Below are 19,772 nucleotides of genomic sequence, written 5' to 3'. Positions count from 1 at the left end.
GCTGTGGGTCAACAGCACCCAGGGTCACATTGTGACATCCTAACAAACAGCAGGGCCCAGAGAGTCAAAGTCACATCGATCGCCAGTGGCACCCACACACCACATACCGCAAAGGGCAGGAGGAACGGGGTGAGAGTGGGGGCCGGAGGGGAGGGGGTCCTCCAGCACGACTCATCACCACAGCCTCTTCGGCCTTTCCCAGGGGACCCCCTAGTGCCCCTGGCTTTCTCAGCTGAATCAGGCAATACTGATTGGGCAACTTTTGGTCAGAGCTCTGTGTCCGACACAGGCTACAGACACAAGAATGAACGTGCCAGAGTCCTTCTCCTCAGAGTTTTATACTAAGGCAGTCCCCCAACCTCATTTTTTCTACTCTGCGTGGGGGGAGGGGGGCATCTGGCTCAGAGGAAGGTCTCTGGGCAGCTCACAATCTGAGCTGGGGTCGGATCACCCCCACCACAGGCAGGGTTCCTCTGACCAGTCTCAGCCCAGGGTGTCCCTCTGATGAAGCAGGGGTGATGAGACCACATCCCTCCCGCCCCCAAGCTGACGTTCTGGACAGAGGGGAGAACGGGCGCGAAAGTACAAGGTGCAGAGGGTGCTTCCAGGGCTGAGGCTGTCCTGTCCCCTCCCTCTGTTTGCTTAAAGCTGACTAGCTAGAGCAGACAGACATCTCGCCTCTTCCTGGAGGGGCCCTCTGGGAATACACGCATCTTAAGGAAAAGGCAGAGAGAGGGCACAGATCCAAGGACTGTCGCCTCCACGCACACTGCGATCTGAGGGCACGCAAGCCCTGGAAACCTCTCAAGACAGGAAGTTGGCTAACATATCACAATGCAGTGGTGGTCAGCCACAGACAATTTCTAGAACACCGTTGCTTTCGAGTGTGCCTAAACCCCACAAGAAGAAGTGGGCAACAGCTGCTCCAATTCCCCAAATCTGTAACTCCTTTCAGGAAAGGGGAAGAGGGTCATCACTCTTCATTCTACCCCAGCAGGTGCAAAAAGGCTCTGGGAGCTCAGGCGCACCCTCATCAGCGGGGCCAAAGCGAGCCCCTTCCTGGGAGTGGCACCTATGGGCGGGTCTTGCGCTTCTCAAGGCCCCCATCTCCTCCGCCTTGGGTCCCCTCTCTCACCCCCTCTGCCTGATGGTGAGCTGCAGACCCCTTTTCTTTACACTCACCCTCGAGGGCCCAGGACACACCCCACTCGGGTGATGCTACTGTGTATATTTATTTGAATACATGTTATATATTAAAAGCAGTAACAATAAGCCAGCTGACCTTCACTGGGAAGTTACCAGACACCTAGCCCTGCCTTTAATGAGACAGAGCAGAGCGCAGGGCGTACCCCAGCCTAGTCCGGCTGGAAGGGAAATTTTAACATATCTTGAACTGAATGAAAATGAAAATACAATGTATCAGAAATTGTGGGATGCAGGGCTAAGAGGTAAGAGTTATATTAATGAAGAAGAAAAGGCTCAAAACAGTAATATAAGCTTCGCCCCTAAGAAATTAGGGAAAGAAAAAATAAAAGCAAAAACCAATCAAACTGAAAGTAGGAAAACAGAGGAGGGAAAATCAAACCCGAAACATGTTCTTTGGGGAAAAAAATTAAAGTAGATAAACCTCTAGCCATACCAACCAAGGGAAAAAGAAGACACAAATTGCTAATACCAAGAATGAAAGGGGGGCCTCCCCGCTGACCTCACAAACATTACAGGGGTAATAAAGGAGCTTATGACCACAAGCCAACAACTCGGATGAAATGGTCCAATCACGGAAAGACATAAGCTAACAAAATTCACTCGACATATAGTCCTATGTCTATTTTTAAAAAATGAATTCACAGTTAAAAATCTTCCAAAACAGAAAGCTCCAGGCCCTGAAGATTTCACTGGATGAATTTACCAACATTTAAGAAAGAAAAGACACCAATTCCACACAATCTCTCCCAGAATACAGAATAGGAGAGAATACTTCCTAATTCACACGAAGAGGTAAGCATTACCTTAATACCAAAACCAGACAAAGAGACGACAAGAAAACTACAAACCCTATTCCTCATGAGTAGAGCCACCCAAATCCTCAACAACAACAACAACATAAAAAAGCAAAGCAAACCTAGCAATACATGCAAAGGACACCCCCTCAGGATCCTGCGTCGCCCCAGGAATGCAAGGCTAGTTCAACCATCAAAACATCAACGTCATTCACCACATTAACAGCCAAATGAGGAAAAACCACGTGATCATCTCAACAGGAGCAGAAGAAACTGAGATTCTAGGAGGTTCAGTGACTTGCCCACGGTTACAATGAGAGGCAGAGGAAAGCCCCTACCCTGCTGTCTTGACTCTGACCCAAAATACCAAAGATAAAAATTAGGTCCTTGAGAACTTCCCAAAATCAGTCATCCAATCAAATGGACTATTACTTATTCTAACAAAGTAATAGCTTCCAAAGATTTTTCAAAACAATTTGTATAGCAGGCAAACATCTTCCCCCTGAAAGGCAGTAAAGACCTCCCACGTCTGCCACTGGGATTTTGCTCCTAAGGGTTTAGTGAGGCTCCCATAGCACATGGGAACTGTGCAACTCAACAGGCCTGTCCCCCGACTTGGTCTTGAAGCTTTCTGAATACAGGGGCTTTGCCTTCTGAAGACCGCCCTTCGGTGGGCTACCCTTGACAATCTATAAAGCTCCTCCACACCCTCATCTCATTCTGGTCTTCCTTCTAAGCCCTGTTTACTATCCCCGATCTACAGATCAGAAAATGAAGGGCACCTCTTGAGACCTACACGAACTGAAACCACACATCTGCTCATGAGAACAGGTGAGTCCATATGGGAAAGGGCATGAAAGGGGCCCACGCGACTATGCCCTGCCAGACTGGGTTCTCCAAGAAGCCAGCACCCCTAGGCTCCACTGGAGCCGGAACCACCTTCTGAGTCCTTGAGGCAAACTGGCAGTCCCTGCTGCCATCCAGCCACCAGCCAGCTTGCTTCATGCCCCTGGCAGGCCGAGGGGCAAGCTTTGGAATCCCATGGCAGGGAGGGCAAAAGGGCTGCAAAAGGCCATTGTCAGCGAGGCCACGGCGGGTACACGCCTCATCCCAAAGGGTGATTTTTTTTTTTAATTAAAAACAAAACCAAAATTCCGTATCAGCTGGAACAGACGCAGAAAATAGCTGGTTAAGGGCATTGTACCCAAGGGGTGCACTGTTCGGAATATAGTCTTAAAACTAATTGCCGGGGCACCTGGGTGGCAGTTCGTTGAGCATGTGACTCTTGATTTCAGGTCAGGTCGTGATCTCAGGGTCATGGGATCGAGCCCCCTGTGGGGCTCCACGCTCAGCGGAGAGTCTGCTGGAGATACTCTCTCCCTCTCCCTCTCCCTCTCCCTCTGCCCCTGTCCCTGCTCCTATGTGTGCTCTCTCTCTCTCTCTGGAATAAATAAATAAATCCTAAAAAAAAAAGAAAAAGTAATGTTACCGATGTCTTTTTACTTTTTAAAATGCGGCTACTAGAGAAGTTTAAATGATAAATGGGACACACAGCATTCCTATCAGCTGGCGCCGGACGAGCAGGCTGAGACCTTGCAGCTCAGCTGCCCGTGAAGTGAAAAGAAACCTTGGTGCTCACTTGGGCCAGGGACTGACTGGCATCTTTTAAAACCAGAGATTTTGATTGAAGACAGAGGAGAACGACCACGACAAATACATGATAATGTTGTGTTGGTGTTGGTGTTGTTAGTGAACTAGGGTCAACCTGACTTGTCCCCAGAAGCTCTCCCAGTTCCCCCATCACACTCTGGAGTAAGGGAGAGAGCAGAAAAGTCCGTCCCACACACACCCAGTTAACCTTCCCCTCCCCATGGCTGATTCTCACTCCTGCTGGTAGGTCTAGAACTACAGGCCTTGCTCAGATGACCCGGCAGCACCCTAACACTCCACTGGGCCTGTGCTGGGCCCACTGCCCCCTTGCATTGCAGCCTCTGATTCGAAGACGTCCCACCTCAAGTTAATGTGACCTACCCTTCCCCATGGAGTCATTCATCCAGGAAGCATCCACCCCCTAAGCCAGGCATTCCAAGTGCCCCTTTTCATCGGAGATTTGCTCTGGTAGAAAACACGAAAAGTCTTGGGGCGCCTGGGTGGCGCAGTCGTTAAGCTTCTGCCTTCGGCTCAGGGCGTGATCCCGGCATTCAGGGGTCGAGCCCCACATCAGGCTCCTCCGCTAGGAGCCTGCTTCTTCCTCTCCCACTCCCCCTGCTTGTGTTCCCTCTCTCGCTGGCTGTCTCTCTGTGTGAAATAAATAAATAAAATCTTAAAAAAAAAAAAAACAACACGAAAAGTCTCATCACTGACCGTGTGGGGCCAGAGATTCTCTAATGGCCATTTGCAGTTTGAGCTTCTAAGGATTCCATGGGATACCATCATCCTCATGCGCGAGGCTGTTGTTCCTCCCTTCTGCTTCCCACTTATCAACTCACCCTGCACCCTCTCAGGGTCAGATGCTAGCCTTCTCTTTGCTCCTTGGACGAATACTCCCCCCTTGAAGGCCTTTGCCCTGTCCCCGCTGACCAGAGCTTATCACACTGGGTCTCAGGCCACGGGTCACCTCCTCACAGATACAGGGATTTCAACCCCACCTCTCTCCCAGCTACTCTCTAAAACATTGACCAGTTTTATCCCCTTCAGAGAATGTTCTATGTTCCCAGGCTTATAGTCTCAAAGACTGGCTGTGATCAGTGAATGAATAAAGGGGAACATGCTGGAGATTAAAGAAGGCTCTGCTCCAGGCGGAGATGGAGCTCCCAGGCTCCACGAAGAGTGGCTGACTGATGAAAAAGGTGGAAAGGTGGAAAAAAGGAAGCTTTGACGGAAGGGAGAATGCAGGAGAGGAACAGCCATTGCAAGGGGGAGCCTGGACAGAGAGACACCAGGAAAAGACAAACTCTCTGGCCTATGACTTTGCAAGGGGGCTGCGGCCCCACGCAGCCGGGTTCTCCAGCCACCAGGGCCCGTCCCACCTCATCCTGGCACAACGCTTCGAGGTCGTCAACTCTGTTCCACACGTCTACCCGGGAAGGAGGGACGGTGCGCAGGCAACTCAGGCCAGGGGGAGGGCGCAAACCTTTCTCGGGCCTTCTCTGCAGAGCTGGCCTCAAGCCCGGGTAGGGGGACGGAACTGCGGCAGGGGCCTCCCAGTTCCCACGCATCCACATGGGGCACCACGCACGGTGCCAAACACACCTGCTCGGCCTCCTTCCCACGCCTGCACGCCCAGTTCCAGTCCCGCACACTCCCACTCAGAACACACACTCGCGGGGCAACTCTGACCACACCATCCCAGGAGCGCACACACACGCGCACACACACTCGGGAACCCTTTCTCTGGCACACGCAATCCGCCTCTTACACGCACACGCGCGCGCCCCGCCCCCGAACACGCAGCCCCGCCCCGCCACGCCCCGCCCCCGTTGCCTGGCAACAGGGCCCCGCCCACCGGGCGTTGGCGGCGGCGGCCCCGGGCGGGAAGACCCACCCGGCCGCGCGAGCCCTCGCCCTGCCTCCGCAGCCCCGCGGCCGGCGCGTACCTGCCTCAAGTCCGCATTGCCGAGGCCGCCGCAGCAGTCGGGCCCCGCCACAGAGCTGCTCATTGGCTCGGCTCCGGGCCGCCAAGTCCGCTCGGCCGGGCCACCTCGAGGGGGCCTCCGCCGGGGCCTCGCGGCCGCCGACTCGCCCCCAAAGCTGCGCCGTCGTACCGGGAAGCTGTGCCGCCCGGGGCGCTTTCCCGGTGACCCCGAGTTCTCGGCCTTCTGGGAAATGTAGTTCCCCGTCCCCGCGAGGCGCGGCTGTCCCGAGCTCGCGACGGCATCGCGAGGAGCCGAGAGCGACCAGCCCCAGGGTCGTACGCGCGGTGACCGCCAGTTCCGAGGCGGCTCTCCGCTAGACCCTTCCGTCCCCGGCTCCCGCACCCGGCCCGCCGACTGACCTGGCCTCCCTGTGCTTGGCTGGCGGCGGGGCTCGGAGCCGGCGGCTGCGGGTCCTAGGTCTAAGTAGCTTCCTGCGCAGCCCCCTGCGGACTTGGACTTTGGCCCAGGCTCGGGGTCCCCCGCCCCCCTCCGAGATTTGCTTTCGCCCAGAGGCGGTGCGGGCCGAGCACACCCTGTAGCCTCCTGCAGAGGCTACTCCTCGGGACCCTGGGCCCCCGCCCCCACGGCCTCCCTATTCTTTGGCTCGGCCAGAGACACCTCCTCCACTCCTTTGTTCATTCATTCTCTGGTTCACTCACCGGGTACTTGCTGAACTCGTCTGTGTGCTGCGGGTACAGTAGGGAACAACACAGGTCCCTGCCCTCACTGTCTCCTAACAGAAGAGACAAAACATGAATAAAGGATTATAACCTGGAGAAGTACTATGATGGAAAGAAACTGGGGGCGAGGTCAGATGATAAGAAGCCAAAGCGCCTTATGATCCCTTGCGGGAGGCCAGAACACAGAAGGTGCAAGACGTGTGAAGTGTAGGGGCAGGACGGATTCGGAAGAGACAGCGTGTGTGCAAAGGCCAGGAGACAAGGCAGAATTAGGGCTACTTCAGGAATCCAGAAAGGGCTGATGATCCGTGGAGCACTGGCGGAGGAGAGAGTGGCAGGGACGTTTAGGAAAGCAGGTGAGATTTTAGATGGCCAGGTCCGAGAGATCCCCTTTTGCAGCCAGGTGTTAATTTACATGGGGAAACAGACTCAGAATCCCAGATTTGCGCAGTCTCCCACCCAGCTGCGAGCCCAGGCAGGGCTTTTCCAAGGCCAGCTGCTTCCTGATTCAGGTGGCCTGCTGCTTGGTTTTCTCGAGCTTAGCCCTAAGCATTTGCCGAGCAGCCACTGCGTGCCTGTCCCCACACTGACTGCTTGACAGACAGCCCCAACCTTTACGACAGCCTTAGGATGGGGCAGGCCCGCCAAGGACACAGGGAGGACAGGAAGGACGCTGGCTTCAGAGCACGCGCCAAGTCTGTGACTATGGGCAAATTTCGGTCTCCTCAAAAGTAAAAGGGAAGGGTGACTCAGTCGGTTAAGCACCTGCCTTCAGCTCAGGTCCCGATCCCAGGGTCCTGGGATCGAGTCCCGCATTGGGCTCCCTGCTCAGCGGGGAGTCTGCTTCTCCCTCTCCTTCTGCCTGCTGCTCCCTCTGCTTGTGCTCCCTCTCTGTCAAATAAATAACTGAAATCTTAAAAAATAATAATAATAAAAGGGAAATACACGTTGGTAAAACTCAGTACCCGTGATCTGCCCCACGTGAAGTAATTACCACTGGCCACAACAGGGCCCAGAACACAACAGGTGCTCAAAAGTTGGTTTGCCTGCAGGCCACCGTCGCCAAGAGTCAGGAATGCTCCCCTCCTCAGGGTGTCCAGGCAGAGCCTGCCGGACCCAGAGTCAATTCTGGGGAACCCGCCCAAGCGGAGTGCTTCCAAGGGCACTCCCCCTTCCCCCACCCCATGTCTGCTTTCCTGAAGCCCCAGTTTTCTCCTGACCTACCTGGCCGCTCCCACTGTTTTTTTAAGCCAGAAAAATGAGTTTGTGTGTTGTTTGGTTTATCTGGGAACAAAGAAAGGTAAACGTCAGAGGTCACACCAGAGCTGATGCAACTAGAGGAATCCACTCCTCCAGCCCGAATCCAGCCCCTGCCCCTTTCTGTGGAGAGAAAACACCCAGACCTGGAGAAGGCCAACTGCAGCTTCAGATGTGGCGGGAGCGGTTCCGATCAAAAGCCTCCTGCCCAAGATAGTTTGGGGCAGAAGTCTCTGCCGGGCCGTTTGAAAACTCCCAGGTCTGAGACCTTGCAGAAATCATCCAGGCCAACCTCTCGCGCTGGAATAGTCCTTTTTCAGCATCCCTAGCAAGTAGACAAGTCCCTTCTGTTTACATGCCTCAAGTAATGGGAGGCTCACCACTTCTTGAGGTAGCCTGCTCCAGTGTTGGGCAGGGTGTTTATTCATGGAACAGACCCAAAGCCACCCTTCCTGAAGATTAACAAGTAGAGCTCCTTTCTCCCCTCAGGGCTATCTCTCTTTCCCCCTTGATTATTCTTCAGATAATGAGAAGCCATTATCATAGACTATCTCCCAGGTGGCTCCAGGGCAAACATGCACTGATGACCTCTCTGGCCAGGAGTTTGACACTTGCTATGAAGGGATCAAAAGTAAAACCCATTTCTTCAAGGCCTTCCCCTGCCTCTCCCCCAGCCTCCACGGGCGTGGGATATGGCTGCCTGGCTCCCAGCAAATCACTAAAATGGGCTTTTATTACAAAAATTAGCATTTGCTTATTGGGTGGCTTTGGATAAAACCTAAACCTTCCCCTACTCTGAATCCATTTACTGCTCATAAAAGAGGCATAATAATATCTCTTGAGCAAGGCTGAAATAAGGATTAGAGTTAGCAACATGCACAAACGTGCCCAGCACACAGTGGGTTCTCAATAAATGTTTGTCTCCCTCTCTTGTACATAACTGAGACTCAGTACACTCATAACGCTCGTGGGCACCCTGGGGTCTAGGGCCAGCCCAGCTCAGGGGCCCACTGAGTTCCTGGGAAGAGAGCGGGTGAGAAGCCAGCAGGAGCAGACAGCTTAGGCTGGGCAGGGGTGCGGGGGTGGCGGGCGGTGTGCAGGGAGCGAGGGCAGGCTGGGCAGCATGCAAGGCGGGTCAGAAACCACATTATCGGGAGTTCTTCAAAACCAGGAGGGTAAGGAGGGGTTGCAGCCACAATGCCCAGTGCCTCCCTCCTATATTCAGGCCCCACTGCCCCCACTTGGCCCAAGCAGGGTCCAGGAACGGGAGAGAGGCAGGTTCAGCAGGATCTGGAGTAAACCCTCCCTTCCTCCCCAGACTCGGGAAGGAGCCTCTCCCTCCACGATCTCCTACTGCTGGGAAGAGGGCTCAGGGGTAGACTCACCTGAATCCAGCCATTTAAGGCCCCGGCAACTCCAGCAAGGAGTGGGTACTAGCCGAGCCTCCCTGACCCCGGTCCACAGAGCAGCCAACTGCTGTCTTCCTGCTGGCCTCTTTGCTGTTCCTGGAACACCCCTGGCACACCCTCACCTCAGGGCCTTTGTACACACGCTGCCTGGAATGCTCTTCCTTCCAAAGTACTTGCAGCTCCCTCCCTCACCTCCTTCGGGTCCAGTATGACCTTTCTGCCCTGCGGAACACGTCAACCTCCCCCTCCACTCTCCATCCCCTTCCCCCAGCTTTATTCCTCTCCACAGCCCTTCCAGTCATCTAACAAATTGATTTAGCTTACTTATTCATGCAACGTGGTGTCAGTCTCCCAGGGGTAGAGTGTGAGCTTGAGGACGGGGCTTTTTACCCCTTTATACACGATTCTCTCCATGGCACCTGGATCATGCCTGGCATAAAGCAGGCACTCAATAAGGAAATGAATGAATGAATGAATGAATGAATGAATGAATTGTTCTGCCACTCCCAAATTTGGCGTATCCGTGCGCAAATCACTTCTCTGGGACTCTGGGACTTCCATAGACCCTGCCTATGGAAAGGGGACGGTGACAGGATCCGTGAGTAGGAAATCAAAGCAACCCATGAGCCATGAAGTCCCCACCCCACCACTCTCTGGCTGTGGGTCTGGGGCAAGTGACTTACCCTCTCTGTTGCTCCGCAGAAAAGAAAATTCTACCCATAGAAACAAAGCGCTAAGCTATTCGAGCTCTTACAAAGCTGTAGGCTCAGCTCTTGGTACTGCTTCCCTTATAAGCCTGCAAACTGCCCTGTGAGGTAGGGAGTGTTACTGTGGCTTTCCGGATGAGGGAACTGACTTCTGTGGAAGGGACTGGCCCATAGTCAGACAGCTGACTAAGTGACGCCTTTCCAGCCGGCCAGCCCAGAGCCACTCATGGCCTTTTACCCCTTTGCAGCCCTGCTTCCCTAGAATGGAGGAAATGACATAAAAACCCTAGCACATAGCCCAGTGTAGGCTCAGCACATACTCAAATATTCGGTGTTCAGAACACATCATGTTTCTGCTCCGTTCTCTACTTCTTTCCATCACATCCATCCTTCGAGGTCCAGGTAAGCTTCATCCTCTCTAAGAAGCCTCACTACTCCTATAAGGACTAAGGCAAAGCGTTCTTCCTCACCACGGCCCCCCGAGGTCCCGTATGGTCCAGGTGCAGTCCACCATTCCAGCTTTTTCTCTCCAAACTCCAGCCACACTGACCTCTTCTCAGTTGCTGCCAGCCACAGGGCCTTTGCACCTTTCATTCCCTTTTGGACACACTTTACCCTTCTCTTCTTGGAGAGCAAGGGCATTTCCTGCTTTGACCACCCCCGCATCTCTGGCGCCTGGCACACACCCGGCACCTATATCAGTCACTCATCGACTTTACCAAAGGAATCGAGGCGTGACGGAAGGCCAAAGCTGAATTTTAGCCCAGTGAAGTTTTCCCTCAAAAATGGAAACAAAGTAACAGTACTTTCAGACAAAGAGAACTCATCACCAGCAGGTAAGAGGAAAATGACCCCAGTCAGACACCCAGGAACACAGGAAGGAATGAAGAGCGCTGGAAACGGTAAATCCCAATGAGTGTTAGATGTTTATAAGAATAAAAAAAGTTCATGGGGGTTAAAATGTTAAAATATTTATCTTGGTAAGTGAGGGGAAAGGTAGGAAAAACCCTGGAGGGCCACAGATTTGAAGGACAATGTGAACCATCTCTCTACCACGATCTCCTTGGAACCGTCCTCCCAGCAAGTGCAGAACATACATTCTTTTCAAGGTCATAGACGACATTTGCCAAAATCGACCATATGCTGGGGCATAAAGCAAATCTGAAAAGATTTCAAGGAATTGAGATCACATCGTTTATCCTCCTGAACACCGGATTAAGCTAGCAAACAAGAAGATGGCTAAAACATCTCCCAATGCTTGGAAATGAGACAATACATTTGTTTTTGAAACCCCAGAGATGAGGGGCTCCTGGCTGGCTCAGTCGGTGAAGCGTGTGACTCTTGACCTCCGGGTCGTAAATTTGAGCCCCACATTGGGTAAAGAGATTGCTTAAAAATAAAATCTTAAGGGGCGCCTGGGTGGCTTAGCCCTTAAGTGTCTGCTTTCAGCTCAGGTCATGATCCCAGGGTCCTGGGATCGAGCCCCGCATTGGGCTCCCTGCTCAGCGGAAAGCCTGCTTCTCCCTCTCCCACTTCCCCTGCTTGTGTTCCCTCTCTCGCTGTCCCTCTCTGTCAAATAAATAAATAAAATCTTTTAAAAATAAAAAAAATAAAATCTTAAAAAAATAATAATAATAAATAAACCCCAGAGGCGAGATCCAGTTGGCTCCCTGTGGGCCAGGTGTCCATCCATGGACCAGCAAGGGCAGCTGAGGGTGTGAGCCCTACACCTGGCTAGACTGGGTCAGGTGACCAACCCCGGTCAAGCCACAGTGGCCAGCGAGTGGCGAGTGTCCAGACTCCAGGGGAAGGTGGCATTTCCCATTCACACTGGTGGGGTGGGGGCAGAGCCTTGAGCCGGCTGAGAGCCTCAGAGGCTAAGGGGGCTACCAGCGAGCAGTACCAAGCAGCCCCTGCCCCAGACACTCAAAGGTGACCACAGAATCAGCCGCTCTTTGCCATGTCGTGAAAACTGCACAGCCAGGCTATGCCCAGGAAGGAGGCTGGGACGCAAGGGCCAGAAGCAATCAGAACAAAGGACTTGGGACGCCTGGGTGGCTCAGTTGGTTAAGCATCTGCCTTTGGCCCCGATCATGATCCTGAGGTCCTGGGATCGAGCCCTGCGTTGGGCTCCCTGCTCAGTGGGGAGTCTGTTTCACCTTCTGCCTCTCCCCCAGCTCCTGTTGCTCCCTCTTTTTCTCTCAAATAAATTTTTTAAAAATCTTAAAAAAAAAAAAAAAAAAGGAACTAAGGATTGAGGGTCCCAGCAAAGATACTGCCTCTTGTGTTACATGGGTCACCTTAATGTGTGGCATTTCTGTAGGATTATCTCCTTAGGATTGACCCCAGAGGCAGAGAATCCAGACAGCCACACTCCTTCCGGAAGGTTCGTGCGTCCACACCACGTGCAAGGACACGGACGGACCTAGAAGGCATTGTGCTAAGTGAACTGAGTCAGACAGAGAAAGACAAATACCACATGATTTCACTCATATGTGGAATCTAAAATAACCAAACGGATGAACAAACCAACAAAAAGCGGAAACAGAAACAGATCTATAAAGAGAGAGAACAAATTGATGGTTGCCAGAGGGGAGGGAGAGATGGGGGGGTGAGCCAAAAGGGGGGAAGGGAAGAGGGGGGACCAGGCTTCCAGCCCTGGGATGAGTAAGTCATGGGATGAAAGGCCCAGCACGAGGCATATGGTCAATGTCACCGTCAGAGTGCTGTGTGGTGACTGACCATAGCTACACTTGGGGTGAGCACGGCGTAACGTACGCACTTGTCCCCGAAACAAAGGCAACGCTGTGTGTCAGCTATACGTCATTAAACACAAATAAATGAAGGTTCGTGCCTCCGCAGAAGGGTGAAGTCTCCATTTCCCCGACTCGCCAGCCTAGAGTATGATTATTCCAATCAGAGTTAACATTAATTTAACAGTTGAATAATTATACTTTATTTAATTTGGCTCCCCCCCCTTATCTGTGATGTTGGACATTTTCCCATGTGCTTTCTTTTTTGATTGGAATAGTGTTTTCTTCGCCTTATTTACCAATGCACTTTCTGTGCCTTCTTTCAAAAAGACTCATGAGCCTGACTCAGCCGTCTCTTGAACTTACCTAATGAAATGAATCAGGCTGTTGTCAATTTTACGTGATTTACAAACTTTTTTTACCTGCAAAATTTTCCAACCCACCAAAATCTTGCAAGAACTGTACAAGAAACCCATATAGCCCCCACTTAGGTTTACCAATGTTCATTTCCCAGTGATCGCTCTATCTGTTTGTATGTCGTTCATCTTTTTACGGTTTTATTTATTTATTTGAGAGAGAGAGAGAGCAGGAGAGCAGGAGCAGGGAGAGGGCTAGAGGGAGAGGGGGACGCAGGCTCCCCGCTGAGCAGGGAGCCCGATGTGGGGCTCGATCCCAGGACCCTGGGATGATGACCTGAGCCAAAGGTAACCGACGGAACCGCCCAGACGTCCCTGTAATTATTTTTTTAATCGACTATTTGAAAGTAAGTTGCATATTCTTCGCCCCTAAATACTTCAGGGGTATTTCCTAAGAACAAAGACAGTTTCCTCATCTAACATATAGGGCACGTGCGGACCTCACCGATTGTCCTGAGACGTCCTTCCTGGTGTGTCTCGTGTCAGATCCAGCCCCCAGGGCAGGAGCACTCACTGCCTGCAGCCGGCTTTGATGTGGGACGTTCCTTACTCTGACTCTGTTTTTCACAGCACGGACGTTTGGGGACAGCACGGGGGATTTTGCAGACTGCCCCTCGGGGGTAGGTCTTGTCGCCCACAATTTCCCCGCAGGCTGTGCCTCGAGGGGCCAGAGCGCTGTGGCGTCCTCGTCCTCCGGGGAGTGATGTGAGGTCCTGCTGCCCATTCTGGTGCGGGAGCTTTGATCACGGCGCGCGTCAGATCTCTCCCCCACAGAGGTATGCGGGGTTCAGCTGTGTTCTTTCTTCTGAATTACTGGTCTGTCATTGCCTGCTGGCATCTTGTTCTTGCTTTCATAAACCTGGGGCTTTATAGCCCAGCTCAGGAGGGCAGCTCAGGAGCAGTCGGTTTCCGCGGTTCCCAGGAGGTCAGCAGGGTGAGCTGTCCTCCCAGCCCCTTGCCAGCGGGCCCTGCTGCCTGGTCCTTGTGTCCTTGTGTCCCGGCATCCCGGCTGTGTTTATAGAAGACCCCAGGGCCACTTCCTGGTCTAGCCTCCACCCCTCCTCGGGCCTTGGCCTCCCCACCTGCAGCAGGAAGTGCCAGGGTTAGGACCTGCTAAGTTTCTTGATAAGGGCACTCAGCATTGAGTGGACCATGTTTCGTGGTGTGGGATGGGCTTGCAAACATGGGGTGTCCCTAGACCTCACTTTGAAATACATCCCCAACCCAAAACACCCCTGAAACATGTCCAAATGGCTCCAAGAAAGGGGTTGTGGCCTCCCTTTGATAACAGCTAGAGGGAAAAGCAAATCATATTAGCTACTATGGGCTAAGAACTTCCCATGCACTGGTTTGGGTTTTTTTTTAAGATTTTATTTATTTATTCGACAGAGAGAGAGACAGCCAGCAAGAGAGGGAACACAAGCAGGGGGAGTGGGAGAGGAAGAAGCAGGCTCCCAGCATAGGAGCCTGATGTGGGGCTCGATCCCAGAACGCCAGGATCACGCCCTGAGCCGAAGGCAGACGCTTAACGACTGAGCCACCCAGGCGCCCCTCCTATGCACTGGTCTTGTACTGAGCCCTTGGTATATGTTATCCCATTGACACTGCAAACAATTCATTTTACAGATGAAAACAGAGAGGCCCAGAAACTCTAAGTGGCAGTCAGGAAACGTTGGGGCCAGGACCTCCACCCCAGGAGGCTGGACCCTTAACGTCCCATCCTGTTCAAGGCTATCCGCCGACGGAGACAATGGCACATATTGGTCGTGAGCTTGGGTTCTGAGTTAAACCTGAACAAGAGATTGAATCGTTGCTCAGCAAATATTTGCCGCTCTCCTCCCCTCCCATTTCGGGTAGAGCAGACTGCCCTGTGCCATTGACTTTGCGCCTATGTAACCTGCTCTAAGGAGCATAAGCAGAGGCCTCGAATGTGCTCGTGTGGTTTGCTTGGACTTCTCGTGCTCTGGTGACCTACCGTGAGAAGCACAGATCCTGGGTGACTGCTGCCCCTTTAGCCTGGGTCCCAGAACCAACACACCTGGGGGAGACCTGATGTCAGTTCGGCCCCCGCTGACTGCAGACTGAAGCGGAGCCACCCGCCGAACACCTGCTATAACCCCCTGAGTCCGGGGTGTTTGTTATGTGGCATTACTGTAGCGAGAGCTGACGGATACAATCTGGGTTCGAGAACCAGCGTGGGCGGGTCCTAGCGGCACCTGCAGACCTTGCTTCCTCATCAGTGTAAATGGTACCACACTGGTACTGATCTTACAGGCCTGTTGTGAGTTTCAAAGGTGATAACGCTCTCAGCACAGTGCCTGGGGCATAGAAGGTATGTAGGCAATGTTTGTCATTCATGCCACTATCACCACTGCGGCTACTGTCACCATGAGCAGTGACCATCACGATCCAGTAAGGAGCCCTAACCTCCACCCTCAAGCACTCGGACAGCCTGAGCTTAATGAATTAGAAGGAGAGCTGGCCCTGGGTGAAGGGGAGTGGCCCCCAGCAGTACTCTGCCCTGGTCCCCGAGTTGCCCCCTCCCAGACCCGTGTTCCCCGGTGAGCATCTGGAGGAGGCTACTGGGGGACCAGATGACTAAGTGCCTGCTGGTGAGGCCCGGCCAGGTCGAAGTGACCCACTTCAGAGTCAGCCCAGGACTTCGATAACCAACACTTTCAAATTACAGGCTAGCTGCAGAGTGCAGTCCCTCCCAGGAGTGTGAGTGTTCGCATCTGGCTCTGTGTTCCTGAGTGTGTGTGTGTGTGCGTGTGTTTCCGGGCGTGCACAAGTGTGCATCAGCATCCAAGTGTGTGTGTCTAGTTTCCAGTGTGTGTGTGAATGGGTGTGACTGTTCCAGTGTGAAGGGGGCGTGTGTCTGGGTGTGTTTGCCTGTGTTTGGGCCTCAGTGGGTACGTGTCTGTATGATCTGTGTAGGGGGGAGTGTATGTCCATGTTTCGGTGTGTGTGAGCGTACGTCTGCGTTTCCAGGGCCATGGGTGCGTTGACTCCGGACTCAGAGCATTGCTGACAGAAGTTGCGTAGGACCTGGCCCCACAGTGACACCCTCTCCCACACACACCAGGGCCAGACACACCTGGGGTCCCATCCCGGCTCTGCCACTTACCCACGAATGCATCCTGGGCAAATGTCCCGACCTCCTTGAGCGCCCAGGTCCTCATGGGCTTGTCCTGGGGGTCAAAGGCAACAAGCCCTTGGACCGGCTCTCTGTAGGCGGCCTCTGCGGACCTACAGGAAGCTCAGTCATTCAGAAAGAGGAAGAAACGAACTGTGGAGGGGCCAGGGAGGCGCAGGCTGGCGGCAATGATGGTAAAGTCGCAGGGAGGGGTCCCAACACCTAGCAGCTGGCAGGTGGCACCATGGAACCCAGGGTCACGGATTCCATCTCGTCATGTCCACTCCATGTTTTCGTGTTTTGTTTTGTTAATTAATACACTTTAGAGTACTTTAGCTTTCTAGGTAAAGTGAGCAGAGAGTACAGAGAGTTCCCACATACTTAAAAAAATTTGGGGGGGCGCCTGGCTGGCTGAGTCAGTAGAGCATGCAACTCTTGATCTCAGGGTCGTGACCTTGAGCCCCATGTTGGGCATGGAGCCTCACTTAAAAAAAATTTTATTGAGATAAAATTCATTATTTTAACCGTCTTCTTTTATTTTTTAACAATCGGTAATCAATGCATGAGAAAGGTTGCTTGAACCATCTGTGATGATGACTTCATCCTTGACCACTGGCTCACTACGGAGGAGGGGTCATCTGCTGAGCGACCACAGAAGGACGGTGCTAGTCCTTGAGGGGCTTGTGGGTCCGCGCCTGGCAAAGATCCCACGTCTTAGAACCTTCAGCACTGGGAGTTTTTCTTGCAGTGATTCTCACAGTCTTACTGGGTATCCGAACTGGTCCCTTCACACTGGGATTCTTTGCCTTTGAGCCTCTGATCAAGTCAGCGCAGACCTTCTCCAAAGATGTGACATTCATTCTAATTCGGTGAACCACCACCTGCAGCTGCCACCACGTCTTCCCCAAGGAGCTATTTTCACCATTTTCAAGTGTACAGTTCAGTGGGTTTTAGTCACATTCACGATGTCGTGTGACCATCATCGTGATCTAATGCCAGGACATCTCCATCACCCCGCGTAGAAACCCTGTACCCATTAGCTGTCGCTCTGCCCCCTGCCACCCCAGCCGCTGGCAACCACTAACCTACTTTCTGTCTCTATGGATTTCCATCTTTTGGAAGAATCGTGCAGTTAGTGTGACCTTTTGTGTCTGGCTTCTTTCACGTAGCGTGATAGTTTCAGGGTCCATCCACATTGCAGCTCATATCAGTACTTCGTGCCATTCTATGACTGAGTAATACTCCACCGGACAGTCATAGCCCATTTTGTCCCTCCATCCGTCTGTTGATGGACACCTAGGTTGTTTGCGTATTTTGGCTGTTGTAAATAATGCTGCTGGGACATGCCATGTACAGGCTGGGTTTTGTTTTTGTTTTTTTTTTTACTTTTTTTTTTTTTTAAGTAGGCTGCACACCCAATGTGGGGCTTGAACTCACTACCTTGAGATCAAGGGTGGCATGCTCTACCGACCGAGCCAGCCAGGCGCCCGCCAGGTTGTTGTTTTGTGTGTGTTTTCTTTAAATGGATTCACTTTTTATTTCTCTTGGGTGTTCTCTAGCAGCGAAATTGTTGAGTCATAGGGTAACTCTATACTTAGCCTTTTGAGAAACTTCCAGACTGTTTTGCACAGTGGCTGCACCGTTTGACACTCCCACCAGCAGCTCGTGAGCGCTCCAGCTTCTCCACAGCCTCAGCGACACTTGGGCTTTCCTGTCCTTCTGATACTAGCCGTCCTCATAGGCGTGAAGCAGGGTCTCAGGGTGGTTTTGATTTGCATTTCCCTGGTGGCTAATGATGTCGAGCATCTTTTCCTGTGCTATTGGCCATCTGTCTATCTCCTTTGGGGAAATGTCTGTTCAGATCCTTAGCACATTTGTATTTGGGTTATTTACCTTTCTACTTTTGAGGGTTTTTTTTTTAAGATTTTATTTATTTATTCGACAGGATAGAGACAGCCAGCGAGAGAGGGAACACAAGCAGGGGGAGTGGGAGAGGAGGAAGCAGGCTCATTGGGGAGGAGCCTGATGTGGGGCTCGATCCCATAACGCCGGGATCACGCCCTGAGCCGAAGGCAGACGCCCAACCGCTGTGCCACCCAGGCGCCCCTCTACTGTTGAGTTCTAAGATAAAGGGGCATTACACACGAGGAGTCATTTAAAATGCAATGTCGGCCATCTCTGCTTCTCAAGGGTGTCCGCCCTGTCCCCCAAGAAAACCCCTGTCCCTGTCCTAAGGTCCTGCTCCAGCCCTCCAGTGTTTTCACACACCCCCACCCCCCATCTCTGGGGAAAATGGAGCACTCCTTCCCCTGCGAGCTTGCTACCAGGCAAGCCCAAGACCTTTCACCGAATCGAGAGCTCTTTAGAGTGTTTTTCCAGACAAAAGCTGCTCTTTCTCTAAACACCAGTGCTGCTGCCACCTTGTATGTATGCATAAATAGCTACAGCTAGCTTCTGAAAAATAGAATTACGTGATTTTTCTTCCAGGTACTACACATGAATGACTCCTAATTTACTATTTCTCGGTTAAACTTCCCTTTGAGGCTCCAGACTCCCTCCACCTGTTGAACTCCTCCCCACCTCACGGGGTAGGGTGGGGGGGTCTTCCAGACACCTCGCCCCCAGCCCCCTCCATTCCTAGTCCATGACCCAAGGCCCGCCCTCCCTGCACCACCCAGAATCCTCCCTCCCCTCTCCACCCCTGCCACAACAAATCAGTCATCAGCAACCATAATTATTCCTCAGAAACAGCTCTGCTCGGGCCTCATCGGCTCCCACCTGGACAGTCACCATGGCTGGCCTCCCTGCCTCCACCCCTTCCAGAGCAGCCTCCACCCCAACAGCAGGTGACTCCCCTGCTCAAAACCCTGCAATGGCTTGTTGCTGCGTAGACCAGAGTCCACTCCTCTCGGGCTGGTACAGGACACCCTTCCCGAGTCAGCTCGTTCGTGTTGTTTGATAGCTTCATCTGTGCAATCGCCTGAACACCTACCATGTGTAAGGCACTGGGACACAGTAGAGCAAAAAGATGGGGCTTTGAGGAGGACCAAACCATTGCAGGCTGACCAGTGGTACAATGGGCCTATAGGGGGACAACGGAGACAGAGAGTGGGGGACTAAACCCAGCTTGAAGTCAGACTCTTGGAAGAGGGGTTCCCTAGTACCCATTCCTCCAGCTCCCAGAATGCACTTGGCTGCCTTTACAAACCCACCCCACCCCCACCCTTTGGGCAAACTCCTCCAGGCCTCACCACCTGGTTGAAGTGTCTCCTCCCTTACGAGGCACCCCGACCTTGTGCAGAGTTGACTGGATGGCCCTGCAGAGACCTCATTACAGTCTCGATCTCATCCAGCTATTATTTTAACTATGACTTTCTGGTCAATGAGTGGTCATCTCGGTTTTATTTTCGGTTGCTATGGACACCCCAGGACACGTCGTGCATTTCTCCCCCCCGGCACCTCAGACCTCCACCAAGGAGAAGGGGGCCTTTCCCATCGAGAGTTCTGGCATCTACTAATGCAGTGTTCTCAGGCAGGGGTGATTTTGCCACAGACACATCCCCCCCTCCCACCCAGGGACATTGGGAAACGTCTGGGGACATTTTTGGTTGTCACAGCAGGAAGGTACCACGGACATCCTGTGGGTAAAGGCCAGGAGGATGCTGGCATCCTACAATGTGCAGGACAGCCCCCCAGCCAAAAATCGTCTAGCCCAAAATAGAATAGTGACAAGTTGAAAAGCCCTGGTCTCACCCTAGGTGTGTGTGCTTCAGGATAAG

The 19,772-nt window shown here is 52.7% G+C and overlaps 1 protein-coding gene and 1 long non-coding RNA gene across 2 annotated transcripts in view; both read right to left on the bottom strand.

Moving 5' to 3' along the window:
- The window catches only part of PEMT (phosphatidylethanolamine N-methyltransferase), a 76,291-nt gene extending 70,492 nt beyond the window's left edge, over positions 1-5,799 (bottom strand). Inside the window, 1 exon segment of the mRNA XM_040630162.1 lies at positions 5,597-5,799. Coding sequence (XP_040486096.1) covers positions 5,597-5,659 — 63 coding nt within the window. The 5' untranslated portion in view covers positions 5,660-5,799.
- A 1,965-nt stretch (positions 5,800-7,764) lies between these two features.
- Positions 7,765-9,846, bottom strand: LOC103658490. Its single transcript, XR_567188.2, has 3 exons — positions 9,665-9,846; positions 9,306-9,411; positions 7,765-7,897 (listed from the first exon to the last, which is right to left on the bottom strand). It is a non-coding gene; the product is annotated as an uncharacterized LOC103658490 (long non-coding RNA).
- Between the last annotated feature and the right edge of the window lie 9,926 nt (positions 9,847-19,772).

The sequence above is a fragment of the Ursus maritimus genome, unplaced genomic scaffold (assembly GCF_017311325.1).
Source record: "Ursus maritimus isolate PB19 unplaced genomic scaffold, ASM1731132v1 scaffold_14, whole genome shotgun sequence".
NCBI lineage: Eukaryota > Metazoa > Chordata > Mammalia > Carnivora > Ursidae > Ursus > Ursus maritimus.
The sequence above is the reverse complement of the archived record's forward strand: the minus strand, read 5'-3'. Positions and strand labels throughout refer to the sequence as shown.